The sequence below is a fragment of the Hydra viridissima genome, unplaced genomic scaffold (genome assembly GCF_058129835.1).
Source record: "Hydra viridissima isolate aposymbiotic clone 2 unplaced genomic scaffold, HvirCarnegie_v1 scaffold_6, whole genome shotgun sequence".
Classification (NCBI taxonomy): domain Eukaryota; kingdom Metazoa; phylum Cnidaria; class Hydrozoa; order Anthoathecata; family Hydridae; genus Hydra; species Hydra viridissima.
The window spans coordinates 7,331,569-7,352,148 of record NW_028324305.1 but is presented as its reverse complement, the minus strand read 5'-3'; the positions used below and the strand labels follow the sequence as shown (position 1 = coordinate 7,352,148).

General features: G+C 30.3%; 1 protein-coding gene and 1 long non-coding RNA gene across 2 annotated transcripts; one reads left to right on the top strand and one right to left on the bottom strand.

Annotated features, from left to right (window-relative positions):
• Positions 1 to 10,572: 10,572 nt before the first annotated feature.
• LOC149886827 (uncharacterized) lies at positions 10,573 to 13,148 on the bottom strand. Its single transcript, XR_016453509.1, has 3 exons — positions 12,905 to 13,148; positions 11,907 to 12,043; positions 10,573 to 11,196 (listed from the first exon to the last, which is right to left on the bottom strand). It is a non-coding gene; the product is annotated as an uncharacterized LOC149886827 (long non-coding RNA).
• A 5,519-nt stretch (positions 13,149 to 18,667) lies between these two features.
• LOC145189916 (uncharacterized) lies at positions 18,668 to 20,424 on the top strand. Its single transcript, XM_090091603.1, has one exon. It carries the CDS (start codon positions 18,738 to 18,740, stop codon positions 20,106 to 20,108), a length of 1,371 nt encoding a protein of 456 aa, XP_089947729.1. The 5' UTR covers positions 18,668 to 18,737; the 3' UTR covers positions 20,109 to 20,424.
• Positions 20,425 to 20,580: the final 156 nt, after the last annotated feature.

The following is a 20,580-nucleotide window of genomic DNA, read 5'->3' as shown; positions in this document are numbered from 1 at the left end:
AGCAATATTAATGGTTTCAGCTGAAATCAGAGAAAAAAAAAATTTTAGGATAGAATTTAAATTTTTTTACTGAAAAATCGTGCAAGAAGGGGGATAAATATGTATCCAAGGGCTAAGTTTTCATTTTAATACTGTTTATAGCTGAGGTCAGTATTCACTTTTAAAGCAAGAGCTTGCTTTACACTCATAGTTTAAAGAAGAGGCTTTTTATCCAAAGTGTCTTTAACTATTTTGATCTCTGTAACATTTGATTTTTTTTTAAAAATTTGTACTTCTTGCAGAGACTAAAAATAGAGCAGTGATGTTCAACACCTCTTTTATTTTTTCTCTTTTGCTTCGTTCTCCAAGGACCATCCGTTGTTTATGGGCTTTTCCAGAACTAAAGTGGCTTCTTTTATTGGTCATAAGATTTTCTTGAAGCCATTGATGTTCTTTTTCTATGAATGGATCATAATTTCTACCACATTGTTTTAGTTTTTTCTTCACTTTTGAAATAAATGTAGCGAAAGTAACCTAATTTCTTCAGTTTTATTTGATTTCGTTAAGTAAATCATTCCATAATCCTAATTTATCCACTTCTAATTCACCTACATTCGGGATAAGATTTAATCTTTTTATTGTTATTGTTTTTAAGAATCACCAAGTTAGTAAAATCATTAATATCAGAAACATTTTGAGTACTTTATATAATTTTCACTTTAGACAGTTTAACATTTTATGCTATTATTTCTTTGACAATTATCAAATTAAGTTTCCTATAATGTTTAAGTAAATAATGTTACTTGTATATTACAGGAAATACGGAAGTTGTTAAGTAAAGCTATTTCAAATATGTGGTACTTTTCGAATAATAAATCATTATTCAAAATTGACAGTAAACATTTTAACAAACTTTTATGTAGCACATGATGACAAAACTATGTTACTTGAAACTACATTTGATATATTGAAACAAGTTATACAAATAAAAAAATTAAAATTTAAGAAATGTAAATGTCAATTAGTCCATAAAAGCCTTGTTTTCCGCCATTTTCATTTATTTTAATATAATAAACTGCTGTTAAAAAATTGACGGAAAACAAGGTTTTTATGGGTTCACTGACATTTGTATTTCTTGAATAACCCCCTATACCGCAGGTGACCGCAGCAATTCCTTTATATTCTACAAGTAAAAGTGTTAGTTAACTGAAAAATAGATATATCTCCTTGGAACTTGGTGGAACATTTTTTAAATTGATATTTAAAACAAAAAAATATGCATATATTATATATTATTTTATAGAAATCTTCAAATTCAAAATTCCATTTTTCTCAACAAAAAAAAAACAGCAGATAATTGTGGGTCTTACCCTGTAATCTTCAATTGTCTTGCGACAGAATTTAACATATTTTATACTGAAAAATGAGGAAATACTCCTCAGGAATATATTTGCCGTAGTGTTCAAGTTTAGATTTCGGTAGGGTATGGTTTCCATAAAGGTTAGGGAAACATTTTTGCAAAAATTTACTTTATCTTCTTCCAATTTAGAGAACCTGTACCTGTCATCCTAAGTTTTCCATTTTTATAAACTGTTTGTACAGAGACTGCCATGCGGAACCATCAAATCCTTCCTTATTGTTTTGAACAAGTGTTGAGTTAGGAGCAGGATGTTTTTTATTATTTAAAATAGTCTAGATACGGTTTGCAGTATGATCCAAAAACCCTTGCTGATTTACACAAGCACTGTTAATAAAAAATTCATTTCTAAGTGCAGGTATATACTCTTTTTTAGCTTTCAACCAGAGTTGCCATCTTCGTATAGGAAATGTTTAAAAATATTTTTTACAAAACAAATTTTTAAAAATACAAAATAAATACTGAAATAGTTAACTTTATAATGGAAAACTTTTTTAAATTTCTTTTTTTTTTCTACTTAAAATATTTTTTTCAATTAAAACTATTTAAGAAAATAATAATAATTGTTAATAATATTTTTATCTATATTTTTATCTATATTTAAATATTATCTTCACTGTCTCATCTTAATCTAGTAGCATTTTATTATTTTAACTTGGTAGCATTAAGAAAATGTTTAGAAATAAATTTAAGAGCATTGTTTATTTGCCTCTTCGATGACAAAGTTTGAGTTTTCTTTTAATCTTTTTCTTAAGTAATCAAAAAATTTCATCATTTCAAATTTTGATTTTTTTTTAAATATTCCTGTGAGATCTACATAAGCGGAAGAAGGGAGGGCAAATGCAAGCATTCGCCATTCTTTCCTGCAAAAACTTCTTTTGGGAAACGAAATCCTGTTAGTGCAGCTTAGTTCTAAAATTTTCATAAAATTCCTGTCCGCTCTGTGGCAACATTCGCTTAATCTGAATATAAAAATATATATTTTGTTGAATACATATTATGAAATATAAATATACATTATGATTTAACTCATCGAAGAGAATTTCGTGCTAATTAAGAATCGTATAAAAATATACGTCTCTAACGTACGCCTCTAACATACTTCTCTTAACGTACGTCTCTAACACAGGTCTCTAAATTAATGAAATGTGCTTTAATCTGAAGTTGAAAGTACAAAAATATACAACAAATTGCTAACATTTGCCATCTTATAAAATGATTATTTTTTTTGTTTAAAAGTCATCTTTTAAAAGAATTAACAACACGGTTTTTATTTGTATAAAAAATTTTGAATAATGGAACATTATGGGATTCATCGTTTAAAAATTATCACGCCAGTTTGTTTTAGCTGGATTCTTACTTTGTTATCTAAAATATCTTTGAAACTTTTATGGAATAAGTTGAAAAGTTCTTTTATTGATTATGGATTGCAATGAACTTTAAAACAATTTATATTGTTAATATTTAAAAACCACATATTTTAAACTATTGACTTTCTTTTTGTTCTAAAAATTAGCCCCCAATTAAAATTTATTTTTATCTGTCATGTAAAAAGGAATGTTTCAAAAAAAGTTTCATTTTCGCAAAGAATAAGGAATTCCATTTTTATTTTTCGATGAAAGTTTGTATAATTTTCATATAATTCTTTTCTTTTATAATAATAAAAATTTTGATTAAAAATATAATCAAAATTTCTATTATAAATTAAAATTCATAAAAAGGAATCACATGCTTCACAAGAATAACATGTTCTATAGCTCGTTTGTTTATCTGATGACTCTCAAAAGAACCTATCGCGTCTACAATAAACCAAAATCATTTTAATAGTAGAAACCAGGCTTACACTGTTTTGCACTTGAAAAAAAAATCCACCGTAAAGTTAACTCAAGATGGCGAATATTAGAGATTTGTTGCATATCGTCGGGTTACTGGCAGAAGTTGGTAACTAACATTTCGGTGTTTCTGAGATATTTGAATTTTAATATTTGAAGAACTCTATAAATCAGGAATCATAAGAAAAACACATGCTACATACTTCAAAATGTTTATTATTTTACAAAGATACAGATGCAAAATAATTTTTTTCACTAAATAAGGAGGTTTTTATAAATTTTGAGAAAAATCAAAAATTGGTTGCACTTACAGACTTCTGCTTGTCAAGAGTTAATGCTTATAAGAAACTTAAGTGAATGATTTCTTATGATATAGTGATTAAAATAAAGGCAAACCTATTATTTTGTGGCAGACAAAACTACTTTTAATTAATTGTTGATAAACAAACATACTAATAATAAGAATTTTAATATTTAAGACATATTTTTTCAATCGTTAACTAAAAAATTAATGCTACATAGTAGGTGCCATTCATTCGTCGTCTTCAGAGTCATCTTCACCAGACTCTGGTACCGCGTCTCTTGCAGTCTGACTGACGGGCAGATTATGGTACCATTCTTGTACTTCAATAGGAATTATTCCCAAAGTACACAATCTTTCCAAGTCATTCTTTTTTGCCTGTGATATGGGCAGTGGAGTTGAGTATGCTTTATTTATTTCTGTAGGCATGCTGAATTGCCGACCTCTGCCCTTTGTAAATACATTTATATACGGCGTGGTAAAGTCATAACGATACTGAAAACAATTTGGCTTAGATTTCTCATACTTTAGACATTTTATTTTTAGCCATTTAACGGTAGCACCATTCTCATCTTTGTTACGGTTTTTTATAATTTTTTTTGATAAATCAGACAAATCTAACATATCAGAAAATGTCAGTTGATGTACATTGAATGGTTTAGCATTCTTTCGTTTCCTTGAAGACCGTGCCAATCTGAAAACTGTCATCCAATCAATTATTGAAAAAATTGGTACATTTTTCTTTTGAGCTTCGATTGCACTGTGCATGGAGTCAACTTCCATGTGAGTATGTCCAGTTTCTAAGAATTTGTGTTCAATGCAATCGAAATGGAGTGTTTGCACCACATACATAAAAAATGCAGCAATGTGTTGATTTCGATTCTGACCTCCACAGCAATCTGAAAATAAAGACAATTCTTTAACAGTTTTGGGAATTTGTTTCAGCCAGAACCACTAGGCACTTCCTATTTCCGAACTACCCCTTTTCCCATTCATTTCTGTCCAAACATTACAATATCCGTCATTAGGCAAGCGTGATTCGTATATCGTCAAATTATAGACACAGATCTTGCGAGAATAGTACAATTGAGAAGTGTCACTAGACGGTATTTGTAGCACACTTTGGAGATCGAAGGTTGCAGATAAAAAAGACGGATCAATGTTCGATCGCTCTTTGTCCGTAGCTTTGGCTAACCGAGCATCTTCTATCCTTTTTCGGTGAAGCTGGTATTCTGTTGACGATGTTAGTTTAGCTTCATTAGAGGCACTGTCGTGATTGTTACATGTCACACATTGATCCTTCTTGGGTTTAAAAAACGAGTAATTGTAGTTCGATGAAAATATTCGTCTGTACGATATTGTTGATACTGGAGATTTATTCTGGCTTGCACACTCTGTAAAGTAAAGCTCGTACATCTTTGTAATTGAAAGCTTGGAATCAAGGTATAACCTTTTGCTTGATCGACGACAATAGTGTGATTCCATTACAGGAAACTTTTCTATGTGTGATTTAACAAAATTTATAGAATCTGCTGAGGTTTTATTTGACGGAGAGTGTTTACCTCGTTTATCTGGTCCTTCAAATACTCCCATATTGCTCCGTGTTTTAAAAGCGTGGATGATAGGTCCATCAGAAATACTTAGTGTATTTTTAAAGAAAGTTTGACAAATTCGCACCTTTGCGTCACCTTTCTTGAAGAAATAAGACCTGGACAATTGTCGATTTCCTTTTGTTGTTTGTAACTTCTTTCTTATAGGTAAATTTTGCTCTATATTACCAATGTAAAAATCCTTTTGCCTATCATAATCCAATGACCAGAAAGTTCTACATATTTTAATTCTTTCTTCAGTAAATACCTGTGAGCATTTAAAGCGACATGAATTATTACATGCAACTTTTGGTTGCTTTGCTGGTCTTTCAATTCCTTTCCTTGATTTATAAGGTAAACATTTTTTGCGTTTACCTTTTTCGGCGCTACTGCAGTTTCTCCCCCCCCCCCCCCCTTTTTTTTTTTTATAATTGATTATGATAGAGAATTTTATGCTGATTCAGAAAAATATAAAAACATAGGCCTGAAAATCAACGGAAAGTGCTCTAATTCGAAGTCAAAGTTGTACAAAATCCCACTAAAAACCCTAATATTCGCCATTTTTTTTCAAAACGCTTTCATTTTTAACGAAAACTAATTACCGTTACATTGCGCAATAAACAGACCTGGTTTCCATCAGCCTTTACATTACTGTTTTAAAGTATTATAACGAAATTGTTATAACGAAATGAAATTAATGGAAGATTTCAAATAAAGGTTGAACGTAGAATTTGAGAATGCAGACAAACTGATGAATAATTATCATTGTATCGTACGCTGGTTTTTTTATTAAAAAAAAATGGTTTAAAGGTTACTATTTCTAAATTTTACATGTGATAAAACAACAATGAACTAAGTTTCAAAAGTTCTTCTTTTAGGAAAAAAAAACTGTTGATTTCTTTTTTAAAATTTATTACAAAAGTACATTACTTGCAATATAGTTTATTCTCTAATAAATCAAAAAACGGCTATTTTCATTACCACAAAAACTTGCGCAAGATAAACATACTTTAACAACTTTTTTAACGTAAAAACCATGCTATTAATGTATTGCTTTTGTCAGCAAAAAGATCATTAACTTATTATTTTCAAAATGGCGAGTATTAGGGTTTTTAGTGGGATTTTGTACAACTTTGACTTCGAATTAGAGCACTTTCCGTTGATTTTCAGGCCTATGTTTTTATATTTTTCTGAATCAGCATAAAATTCTCTATCATAATCAATCATAAAAAAAAAAGGGGGGGGGGGGAGAAACTGCAGTAGCGCCACCTTTTTCTACATTGACCGACCAACTTTCTGGACGAGATATTGTCCAGCGAGTACGTTTACGAGTACGTTTGCGAGTACGAGCAATTTGAATTTCATCATTATCAAGTGTATTTTCAACTGTAACTGTCTCACTGTTGCCATTTACATCGGAAGTTTGGTCGCTGTGTACGATAACATCATTGTTTATTATAATTTCGCTCTGAAATTGTCCTCATTAACCACAGAAATCTGAATATTATTAGGCACAAGATCCGCACCATTTTCGCTCTCATGTAGTGTGCCTTCACTAAGCAGTGCTTCATTACCCTGAAATTGAATAATATAATTATGAATTCATAATATTTCAACAAAATGTACCAATTACCATAGTGTAAAAACGATTATTGAAGATGTGAAAAAATAATAATAGATAAATACTTATAATGAATCTCCTTACTTTAATTTGATTTGTAATTGTTAAGTTATGATTTTTACCTGATCGGAATTTGAGTATTGATTTGGTACAAAATTTACCACAAAAACGTCATTATTACTGCAATCATAGTAGTCCACAATAATAGTATTACAATCCTCGAATAATGTAATTTCACTAGTATCCATTTCCGGCGTTAGCATTTTTTCTTTAACTTGTAAACGAAATTGTTATTATAAAAATTAGAAAAAGTTATGCACCAATTGTTGTTTTACGTAAGAGTGGTATTGTAAAACAAGTTCAATTTATTAATATATTATAAGAATAATGTTATACAAATTTGCGATAAACACAAAGAAGAGCTTGTATATCACAGCTAGTTATAGAAGAGTTGCTCGAGTCCGTTGTTGTTACTTCAAGAGAAGATCACGCTATTTATACATATTCCCAAGGGGAAAATAATTGTTTATATAATATTAACCAATCCAAACACGATACGTTTTACGATTTGATTAGCGCAACACCAATGATTAAATAAGCTCACAGTAATACTGGGGCAAAAGGATTGAATCATTTTCTTCATTATAAAACAATAATACTCACATGAGATGTCGTGGATTGGTAGCAAGAATCATCATTTTCGGAACACGTTTTTTTCACAATATTCACCATTTTTAGTGTCCTTTTACTAACTTTTTCAGTAACTGACACGTTCTTTAATGTTACCAAAAAATTAAAATGAATAAATTACGTTTTACACTGTTTAAAATACTCCAAATAATATGAATCTTCAATCAAAGCAAAAAGCACACACACCAATTTGACAGGAATGGCAGTTGGGTTTAATGGTAAGTGCTGCCACCATACGGGAATATTTTCAAAATATGTCAGGCAAAAATAAGTAAGTGACTTTACCAAGCAGTGTTGCCCATAGTGTGAGCAAAACCTAATCCCAGAAGTCAGTAAGTGATGTTACAAATCTTAGCCTGTTCTATTTTGATCTCAGGAGCACTTACATTTATTTTGACCATAAAAAAGTGTAATTTATCCTTATAATATCACTTACAAGTTTTTACCAGACGAAGATATTGACCAAATGGTAACAAATATCAAAAAATATCATTTTACGAAAAAATGTAGTTACCAACTTCTGCCTGCAACCCGACGATATTTTTGTCCTTTCAATTTCAGATTAGAGTACTTTACTTTTATTTTGAGACCTATGTTTTTATACGATTCTTAATCAGCATAAAGTTCTATAAGAATCAATCATAAAAATGGGGGGAGGGGTGGGAGAGAAAATCGAGTAGGGCCTAACTTTTATATATAAGTATTACCTGTATGGGTTGAATCGTATTTTATGTACGTAAACTAAAACAGTAAAAAGTGCAATTTTGCGTATTTAAAAAGAAAAGCGCATAATTATTGCATAATTATGCAACCATTGTTAAGACCTAAAATTAGTAGACACTAGATAATCGGTCTCGAGTCTCGATTTCTCGTCTGGTATCGGTGCGATACCATACAGTATTGGTATCGAAATCACGCGATACTGGTATCGAAAGTATCGTTTATGTTGGTATCGTTTGGTCTCGGTGCGATACCTTACGGTATCGATATCGATACTAGTATCAAAAGTTATCGGTTATGTTGGTATTGTTTGGTACCGATAGTATCATTTGCTATTGCAACTCGGGTCATCATGAGAACTTCCATGTTATTTTTATAAACGATTTGTAATTTGAAATAGTAAATTCGTATAATTAATGAGATATATATATGGCTCATTTATTATAAAAAAAAAAAAGTTCTCTAAGCTGGTTGTATGACATCATGTTTATCATTTAATTTCTCATCTGGTATCTTTGTTTTAATTTAAATAATTGTGTGGTACCACTTCTGTATTTTAATTTCTCATCTGTTATCCTTATTACAATTTTTTCTACCGTGATTAAAACGAAAGAAAAGATTTTTTCAACATTTATTTCTATATTAAATTTTTACAAACTATTAAATTATGTTAAACAGTGTGTAAGGGCGGACAAAAAGGTAAGGGAGGGCGGTGGTATTCGGTGTAACTACCCCCTTCCCCTACCTAAGAAACTTCAAACTTCAAAATATTATTGATAAAATTAAAAAGATAAGAAAAAATAAAAAAACTTATGTAACCATTCAATATATTTATTATCACTAACTATCTTATAATCTTTCTAAAATCATTCTAAATATCAAATGAAACAGTTGTTTTATTTTGAAAAAACGCAAACCTTATTTTTTATATTTTTTTTGGTCCGACTATCCCCCAAAGAAAAATGACCTAAATCAGCCCCTGCAATGAGTAATTTTCCATGTCGTTTTTCCAACTCTATCGAACTTTTATTCCATTCAAGTGAAAATTTTCACGAAAACCCTCCTATTAAACTTGAAATGGAAAAATACCAAAAATCAATAAGATCCAAAAATGCAGGAAAAACTGACACCTTAGCATGGTGGAAGCAGCATACAGCGGAACTTCCTATCCTTTCGGGTGTTGCAAGATCTTGGTTGGCAACTCCACTAACCTCTGCATCATCTGAAAGAGCATTTTCTGCTTCTGGCCTTGTCATCACTGATCGTAGATACAATCTCGATAGTGACAAGGCAGATAAGCTCGTATTTATAATGCAGAACTATTCCGCTCTTGAAAATTACATTAAAAAATGGCCCATCGAACAAGAAAATGAAAGTGATATAGAACATGAATCAGACTTATCTTTGCCAATATTAATAGAAGAAAATCCTAAAATACCAACGAAAGTTTGGCAAAGGAAAAAACAACGAATGGACGATAGCCAAAGTATTGTAGATTATTAAAAAACAATAACTAAATCTCTAAAAAGCAATTGTATTTGTATTTAGTTTATAAAAAATTCATTAAGTCACATTTTAATTTTTTGTTTTTTTGTTTTATTGAGTCTCGATTCGAGACCATCCCAGCTAACAATTAACGTTCAAGAAACGTTGTCCGAACGTTCGTTTAGGTTCGTTTAATGTTCGCTGCAAACGTTACGTGAACCAACTTTTGTGAACTCCGATTTACAGTTCTTGAACGTTCGCATCGAACGTTCAATTAACAGATAGCGAACGTTGTATTGACGTTCACTTCAAACGTTATTTTGACAGCTCTTGAACGTTCATATATATATATATATATATATATATATATATATATATATATATATATATATATATATATATATATATATATATATATATATATATATATATATATATATAAATTTATTCAGTTTAACGTTAAACTTTAAAAGAATAGGTCTACATGGAGTTTACTAAAAATTTAAATGCAATCTTTATTTTTATTTAACTACTGCTTAACAACCAACCATGTACATGTAATGCTTTTTTAACCTTTCAGAGATTTATTTGACAAGTACAAATTTATTATTTTTATCAGCTGAATTACATATCAAGCTAATTTGAAAGACTATGATTTATTTATTACATGTCAAGGAAAATGGACTCAACTGGCTGAACTGTATACAATTTAAAAATATATGTAACACAAAATAACACCTCTTACAGTGAAAAAGTTCATATATTATCTGTGTATATATATATATATATATATTACATTATCATTACATAGTTAATCATTTACAAACAAAGAATGACATAATGTCATTTGTGATGTTAATGCTATTTTATTAACTCATTGCTTTAATATTTGGTGTAGTTGGGCAAACCTTTTTGGTACATTCTTGTTCTCAGACTCCAATCACTTTTTTATATTTGCAAATCAATCTCATTTGACATAAACATGAACATACTTAAGTTTATATGCCTAAAAGTGTCATAACTAAAACAAAATATCCTGCAGGCACCCATGCAACATTCTAACAATATATCATCGCCTTCAATTTACAAACTTATAGTTTTTGATTTGTGTTCTTCTTAAAATACCAAGTCGAATTTGGTTGGTTTGAGTTAATTCAGGTTGAACACCATGTACATCATCTTAACTGTTGTCCTCAAAGTTAATGTCAAAAATATTTTGCAGCAAGTTGTAGAGGTGTCCTGAAGTGCTCCACCACTTTTGTGCAAACACCTCTAACGGTTTTTGAGACATCCAATGGCTTGCTCCACATCACTATGTACCTGATGGTGAACATTATTAAAATATATTTCCTCTGATTAAACCGTGTAATCATGACTGGTGACAACCCATATCCTGAGTCTGCAAAAAGGAAATTTGCATTTGGATCATATTCTATTGACTGTTTTAATGCAGAATTAGGAAAGATAAAGCATCATGGCACGATCCAGGATACTTTGCAACATCTCTAAACTTTCCATCAGCATCAATGACAACATGACAGCTCAAAGCATGATATCCTTTTCTAAAAAAAAGTTCTAAAAGAAGTTTAAAATCTTTAAAATATTAAAATATTTAAATATCCTAAGAGCAGCTAAAACCTTTTTGGGAAACATTGACATCATGTTAGAATAACTGTTCACCTTGGCCGAAACAAAAGATTGTTTTTTTACATGATCTTTTATCATAAACTATGACCTTATAATATAATATTGTATTAAGTTCAGCACTTATGTTAAATAACTAGATGTTTTCAAACTTTAAATAACGATGATGTGCTATTTATAATATTCAAAAAAATTTTGATTTTTGTAATAAACATGTTGCACTTTGTGAAATTGACGGATTGTTTCTTCATAAATTAAATATTTTTTTTACATATTATTAACAACATGAAGCACTCTATAATAACTTAATAATGTGAAGTGAACTACAGCATAAAAAACCATTAGCACCTAAAAAAATGGAAATAGTAAATAATTTTTTTTTAATAAAGAATAATAGAACAGAAACATTTTTTTTAACCTTGTATGCATTATATGCAAACATACGTATGCATTATATGCAAACATACGTAGACAGAATAAATCTGTGAAACAAAAGCTTTTTTAAGTTTCTCATGTTAACTATGCGTGTGTAAGTAGGCCAAGCAGTGTACACTTTAAACTTTTTGACTAATGACCTAAAGCAATAAAATCAAAAAGATCAGGTATCAAATTAAAATGATGAGTTTACCTGCAAATATATCCTGGCTAATCAGCCATAGTATCTCCTTTGATCTGTACCAAGGTGATGACAGTGCTGAATAAAATATTTGCAAAACTGGCAAAGAATACGACTGCAGCTTGACTGGCTTACATGAGAGGTGTCACCTAAAATTACATGAAACAACATGTGAACGAAGTATGCATATTGACTATTATATTTTAATTAAAAAAAGCAAGTTAGTTATCTGAGAGAAAAGTGAACTTTGACAAGGTTAAACTCCAAATAATTTGAAAAATACGTTAACCTTACCAAAAGTCTGCAAAAATATAAAATTACAATTTAGGAACAGTAGAAAGGTGCAGTATAAAAATTAATCTTTTGACATAATCTATTATGCTAGTTTAAAAAAATTAGGGTTTGTTTGATTTTTGCTATAAAATAATGAAGCATCATATTTACATATAAATAAAAAAGAGATTTAACTTTATTTCTTAACAATTAATAAAATGGATAAAGTTATTTTTAAGTAAACAAACATGATTATTCTAAAAACAGGTTTGCCACCCCAATTTTAAAACTTTTTCCCTGAGTTTTTCTTGAGTAAAGAATGTTTTCCTCCAAGTTTAACTTTTGAAACTCCCTGAACTTCTCAATCTTTACAGGTTATCCCAAAGATTTTATTTATACGTATTAAAACATTATTTATACTAACAAGCTAAAAGTTTTACAACAACAGTTATATCTTGCAAAGTCATTGTTAGATGTCTTGACAAGCCACTCTTTAAAAAAACATAAATTTAGGTACAAAATTTAAAAAAACATTTTCTATAAACAAAGTTTTCCAGGTTTTCCCTGGGATTTTTGCTACCTCTAGGTTTGCTAGGTATTCCAGGTTGAATAAAAACCCTGTATAAAGCACCACCTTTAAGCTGCATTCGTAACAATCCATTAATAAAAAGCATATTTGACAATAAAGAATCATAAGATTATAGCTAATCTTTTTGGCATTGACTAATAATTCTTACCAATTATTGCTTGAAAACTCCCAGTTGATAAAAGCCCTATTTGATCTTGACCATGTGCAGCTAGAATAGTTGGAATATCCATTTTGACTAAATTTTTATAAAGCTGTTAATACAACGATATGAACTATGATCTTAATACTTAATAAGACATGTACCTTTTTAAAAAAAATTGTGAAGAAGAACATATATTTATTTATAAAAATATTATATCTTTATAAGATGTTATATTGTTGTACAGTGACTGTTGCAGTTATAATTCTGTACAGGGACTAATAATACAAATCTCCACATAATATAACATCTTATAAAGATGTTATACTATTATACACACACACACACACACACACACACACACACACACACACACACACACACATATATATGTATATATATATATATATATATATATATATATATATATAATAGTATAACATCTTTATAAAATGTTATCTGTTACATCATAAAGATGTTAAATTATGTGATATTAATAATATGACGATATATCATCTAATATAAGGTGCTATATCATTATGTATAAAATACATCAAGCTTGATAAGATGTTATATCATTATGATGCAGTTATTTTTTATTAACATCTAAGATTATTGTTATCCCTTATTATAATATATATAATTTATATGTTAAGATCCCTAACAATATATCAATCTGACAATAGAATACATATGCATCATAGTAATGTAATGCCATTCTCATTATTTTGTGATTTTAAAGTCACGCCAAAGTTAAGGCAGCTCATAGAAAACAAAACTTTTGTTGCGTAAATTGAGCTGAGCAAGTTTTTAAAAAGTTTAGTGAACCCATATTTCAGTTTGGTGAATACCGATAGTTAAGAAGTGAACTTAGCAAAAACTTACGAAAGTTTTTTTAAAACGCAGCTGCGCAAGTTTGGTGAATACGACTTTTACTGTTTCGAACTTATGCCAAACTTGCGTTAATAACTTACGCTGAGAAGAAGTTTCGTGAATATGCATCCAGAACTTTTAAGGAACGTTCTTAGAACGTGCCCGAACGTTTCTAACGTTCGTCGAACGTGCTCGAACGTTTTGTGTTAGCTGGGATGCGATACTATACGATTCTTTTTATTATCGGTATCGTTTGGTATCGAAGCGATACTGATAGTATCGACATTGGAACATAAGCGATACCACACGAGACGAGACCTTCCTTCTCGGTATCGAGTGGTATCGAACCGATACTGATAGTATCGACATTAGTATATAAGCGATACCACGCGATACGAGACCATTCTTCTCGGTATCGACTTATACGATACCGATTATCTGGTGTCTAAAAATTAGACGATAATTCGTCTGACTTTTTTTTCCCGTGAACTTTGGGAAGTCAGACGAGAAAACTTTGGTTATTTAAAAAAATGAATAATGGCGAAATATAATTACATTTCGCAGGTTTAAGGACGGGGGTAATAAACGTTTTAAAAATCAACTATTTTCAACCAATTATCAACCATTTTGCCAAATATAAATATACGTCGAATATATTTTGTAAACCCGTATTTTGTACTTTCAAATTAATGTTGTTTCACAGCCTGTTGGTTGGCAAACAAAACAATCTATGCCATTGCTTAGAGCTATTAAAGCTTCTTTTTGGTAATCCTTTAAAGACTTAATAAAAAATAAATCACAAACTATTTTAAAAGCATACTCTAAATTACCCTTTTCGTTTGTCATATTGCTTCTGAAAAGCACTGACAATTTAATTAACTAAATTTTGGCGTAATCTTTAATTAACCCCCCGAAACATTACGATATTTCATTAAGATCAAAGAAAAGCCGCAGGAACATATTTGTTCCGGTAGATGAAAAATTGCATTAGCGCAAAAACCAAAGTTTTCTCGTCTGACTTCCCAAAATTCACGGGAAAAAAAAGTCGGACGAAATATCGTCTAACCTAAAATATGTTTTAAATCAATTTCTTTGAATACTTTTAAGTTAAAAATTTTTCTAATTTGATCTTTTTTCCTTTTTTTTTTTTTAATTTATTCAAACTCGATAAGTTAATATGACTAGTTTTAGGAATTCATTTAAAATCAAATCCTTGTTTGCCACCGAATTTCTCCAAACAAATTCATGCAAATAACTCGCAAAAAAGTCTTCACTTGTGCCACTTTGTTGACGAAGCTTTTGCTCGCATCCACAGGTTTTCAATATTTTGAGTGTGAACATCAGGATTGTTAGGGTTCACGAAATTCTCCTGGTGCACAATAACTTTGTGCGTATATAAATTGTCATTCCAACTATCGATGTTTGCATACAATGCCCATCCATCTGATATGATACGTGAGCCAGGTAATATCCATCTTTCAGTGGCAGCTCGAAGTGTTTCAACTATTCTATCAGCCACTTCAACAAAAAAGCATTTTTGGGAGTTACGCTCAATTCCCCCGAATACCCAGTGACCTTGATGCCATAGGCCACGATGGCATTTCCTGTGATAGAACTTTGATTCGTCTATTTCTACCACAATTGGTTGGCCTGTAACGTCTATACCTCCAAGTTCACATAGATTTTCCTCGAGCCACTGTTCACAAAATTCTCTACAAAAGTTTGACCAATCAACTACAGTGTGTTTGAGATCTACTTCTGCTTCGCGTGCAATATCTTTTTGTGGAAAATCAACAGCAAATCCGTACATTATCAATATAATTTGATAGATGGAAAGGTGACTTCTGGCAAAAAAACTACCAGTTCTGATGCTAAACTTTTTTTTACATTGTAGACAATACCAAGTTTTTCCGTCGACTATTCCTTTTCGATTTATAATTCCACATTGATTTTGACAAGAACTGCACAGAAATGAATTAGGTATAAGCCGATTACGGGCACACCAATTTATTACAGCATTTTCATCTTATAAAATACAAGCTAATATGGTAAGATTTTATCCACTGCTCATTTTTAGAGGTTTTAAGTTGAAACTATTTTTACTTCAGATTTTTTAAACCACTCTTTCGAGCAGGTTGATATGAAATAGAAACCGTTGAAAACGAATTAAAAACCGCATCTTTTTTCTTTTTTTGACCATTTTTCTAAATATTTAAAACCTTCAAAAAATGAGGGGTCATAAACATTATGTGGCTGTATCTCTTGAGCGTCAAAATATATTTTGATAAAATTTGAAAACCTAATTACAATTTATATTTGAATTCAAAATAGAGATTTCTTTTTTTCCAAAAAATAATTTTTTTCAATCAGAGGGATGCAGGAGTCATTTTTCAAGAGTATTCCTGCCCCTGTGATCCGACTGCCGTGATTTTTAGTAAAAAAATTATCATTTTAATGAATTTTAGCAAAATAATAGTTGCAATTCGCTTCTTGTCAAAAATTTATTAGGAATGCAAATTTTCTATCTCTACTGACACACACAAAACGTGAATAAATCTCCGATAACAAAATCAGACAATTGAAATGCCACAAACTGTATTTTAAAAATTGTAATATGTTACAAAAATGAAAAAGAAATAGGTATTTTTTCAATCTTAATATATTCTCGAAAAATTTTTTTTACAATCTCGTTGAACTTTTTCAACAACCATAGCTCTTAACTTTTCACCGTGATGGACGTTTTTCTCAGACACAACGAACCATTTCAGTGTCTTGTTTAAGTTTTTATGCACTGCTTTAGATGTTTGTTTTGATGTAATACCGAGTGGGATTTTCTTCCTATCGAGATACTCCTTGAGATGTAACTTAGTTATGTGAAACTTCCATCAAAGTAAAATCTTCATTGCGAATACATCATGGACATATACTTTTAAGTGAAGCATGGACTCCACAAACTATTTTTTCTTTGTAGGATGTATCAAGTTTCATCCCAAAACAGCATTCATCTACAAAATCAAAAAAAATTTAACCAAATATTAACTTGCTGAAAATAATAGTATTAATATATTCGTGTCTCCTAATTTTATTTAGACTGGTAGGTCAATAGTCCCCTATCTGTACTAATTGAATAAAAAACGTTCTAAGAAGTGTTTAAAAAAATTTAAAAAGCAATGAAGTACCTTCTTTAAACCTCCTCAGGGTTTCAATACATTCCAGATATTCAATTGGAAAATAAAGTGTCATTTCGTCCAATGATCTTAAAACTTTGGCACAGTTAAGTCCATCAAAACCACCACCATTATAGCCATGCCTGATAACCGTTTTCTTTTCAAGAAACTCCTTCAGATTTTTATCAGTGAAGAGGAGATCAATAATTTTACTAACATGGTGTTCATAAATATGATATTCAGGTGGTGGAATTATGTTGATAATTTCTTCAGTCAATTTCTCATCCAACAGACATGGATTAGTAACATTTTTATAATATTGCATCTGTATACGAGGTTTGTTATCAAATTGGTATTTTTTGAATTCATCTGCTAGTGATCCGAAAGTCCTTTGAACTCATTTTTCATCAATTGGCCCATCACAATAGCAACACCAGTATTTTCCACCGCAACTCTTAATTATAGAAAAAACTTATAGGTATTGCTTACTTAAAGTATAAAATATAAATCTAATAAGATACTGACTGATAATCCAATGATGATGTTGAACAATTTGAGGTCAGAAGTCAAGGTAAACTTCAATTGATTGAGTTGAAGGAGTTGGAAAAGTGTTTTCAGATTGTGACGATTCTCTTCTACGTTTAGAACTATGACTAAGATAATCAATACTCTAACAAATTGAGTAATAAACAAATTATCAGACGATTGACGTAGTTTATTGAGAGTTATTTGTCTAATTATCGTGTTTATACCATTAGTTTGATATTAGATCATTTGAAATTAGTCTCTAAATAAATTTAACTTCAATTTCAGGGACAAACCAAGTGATTTGGAAGCAAGAGTAGAAATACCCTTGAAAAACGCTTGAATCCCATCATAAATTTTAATTAGGCTTCAAATTTTATCAGAATATATTTTGACGCTCAAGAGATACAGCCACATAATGTTTATGACCCCCTCATTTTTTGAAGGTTTTAAATATTTAGAAAAATGGTCAAAAAAAGAAAAAAGATGCGGTTTTTAATTCGTTTCCAACGCAGGGGCGATTCTAGGAAAAATACGAGGGGGGAGGGGGGTGAAATATGTTAAAAATACCGACTCAAAAATCCTATCCTAAAAATAGATATCGCCACTGTAAAAGGTAATTATATCGCGACTATCGTATATAAGCAGATTTTAAAAATACTCAAAAAACTTGTTGTTTTTAAATTCTATAAAAATTATGTTGAAAAATAATCCATGAAATTTACCGACTATAACTTTTTTTCAAAAAAATACCGACTTTAAGTTTGATTTTACAATTGCTAGGGGGGTGTAACACCCCCCCCCCACACCCCCCCCCCCCCCCCCCCGTAAAATCGCCCCTGTTCCAACGGTTTCTATTTCATGTCAACCTGCTCGAAAGAGTGGTTAAAAAAAATCTGAAGTAAAAATAACTTCAACTTAAAACCTCTATAAAAGAGCAGTGTATCTTGAAGTTAAAATGTCACTCGGTTGTACCAATTCATTATGTGGAACAATAAAGCGAGATGCTTGCGGTCTTGCCATTTTATGGTTTTTAAAAAAACAATTTTTTCACTTTACAAATATTTTCAGTTTAAAACTTTTTAAGAAGTTTATAAGAATATTTAAAATTTAGTGAAATTCTTAATTATACAAACTCTTTTGTTGAAAAATATTCCAAAAACAAAAGAACTTTTTAATTACTTTTTATTACGCAAAGAAAAAGTTGCGCTTTTTACTGTTTTAGTTTACGTACATAAAATACGATTCAACCGAAGAGCTCTTTTGTAATTATAAAAATGAACGAAAATAAAAGTACTGCTTCGTATATTTCATTTGAACAAGAACCTCTCAAAAGTCAATCTTGCTTGCAAAAAGAGATTAAGAAAAGGAAGAAGAAAAAAAATAAAGTTTCCGTCAAAGCTAAAAAGTATGGCTTAGCTATATTTCAGCAACAGCTAGCAAATGAAAATACATTAGCAAAAGAAAACACTAATGGTTTAAAGCAGCATGATGGTAAAGCTGATAAAGTAGAAACCGTTTTGCACTCTGACAACCCAAATAATAGCATATATTATAACACCAACACTAATGTAAAAAATATACTTTATTCCAGTGATAAAAGATATAATCAAAGTTGTTCTGACTTAATAAGTATGAAAGTTGACAAGTGCTCTGATGGAAGAAACAGCGATAAAGGTGCTCTACTAGAAGGTCAGCTAACATCTGTATCAGATATCACTAAAAGAGATGCCCCACTCACTTTTTACAGTAAAATCAATAATTTGAATCATGAGGTTGTCAAAACAAAACATTCATCTAAAAAGATAAGTCTACTTTGTAAACGTGTGCATGGAATTATTAGGAATATATCTTGCAAAAAGACACAAAAGTTTGAAAGTGAAGTTAAGAGAGAAAATTCTATTGAAGAATTAACCACTTTTGACACTGCTTTATTAAATAAATGTATTTTAAATTTAAAGAAACCAAATAAGAAAAAGAGGTCATTTTTTAAAAAAAAAGCAAATACTTTTCATCACAGATCTTTGCTCGGTACTCAGAAGTATTGGGCACAGAGATATCGTTTATTCAGTAAATTTGATGAAGGTGTTAAATTGGATACTGAAGGTTGGTTTTCTGTCACGCCAGAAAAAATTGCAGAGCATATTGCAGACAAGTGCAATTGTGATCTAGTTATAGATGCTTTTTGTGGAATTGGAGGTAATTCAATTCAGTTTGCGTTAAAAAGTCAGCATGTAATTGCTATTGATATTGATCCAGTCAGGTTAGAATGTGCAAGGCAAAATGCTGCTATTTATGGTGTTGAAGATCGAATCTCATTTATACTTGGTGATTTTTTTGTATTAGCTCCATCACTTAAAGCAGATGTTGTGTTTCTTAGTCCACCCTGGGGTGGCCCTGAATACATTAAAGCAGAGGTTTTTGATTTAGAAACGATGATAAAACCAGTAAGTGGGCGTGTCATATTTGAAGTAGCTTCCAAGATTACTCCTAATATTGTTTTTTTCTTACCAAGAAATGTAGATATAGAGCAAGTGTCATCTCTTGCAACACCTGGGAAACAAGTTGAAATCGAAAAAAATTTTTTAAACTCTAAAGTGAAAACAATAACTGCTTACTATGGGGAACTTGTAAAGAATCTCCTTTGAAATTTTTACCTTAGTGTTAGTATCACATTTTTTTATGTAAGTATCCCTTTGTTTCAGCCAAGTTTTTTTAGCTAAGTTTTTTTAGCAAAGATTTGCCGTTTTTTCATAAAATTAACATTTAATTTTTTTTTTTTTTTTGTATTAAATTGCAAAATTACATTTTACATTTGAATACTTTGCTGATTTTTTAAATTTTGTTGCAGCATTTTTTGTGAAATGTATTAATGCTAATGCAGAGCTTGGCTAAAAGCACTATTCCAAGAAATAGTTTATTATTGTAAATGAAATTGAGGAAGTATGGGAAAGTATAAAAGCATCCACACGCTGCTTTTCTTTATAATGAATTCAAAGTATAGAATCTATTGTACTAGTAGATTTTGGAAACTTCACAGTAATGTGATATTTTAATTTTGACCCTTATCAAAAACGAAATAATTAAAATTATGGTAAATAAGTTACCCAGTTATATTTG

Excerpts from the sequence above, each read along its gene's own strand:
- LOC145189916 (XM_090091603.1), top strand. The coding sequence starts at position 18,738 with ATGAACGAAAATAAAAGTACTGCTTCGTATATTTCATTTGAACAAGAA.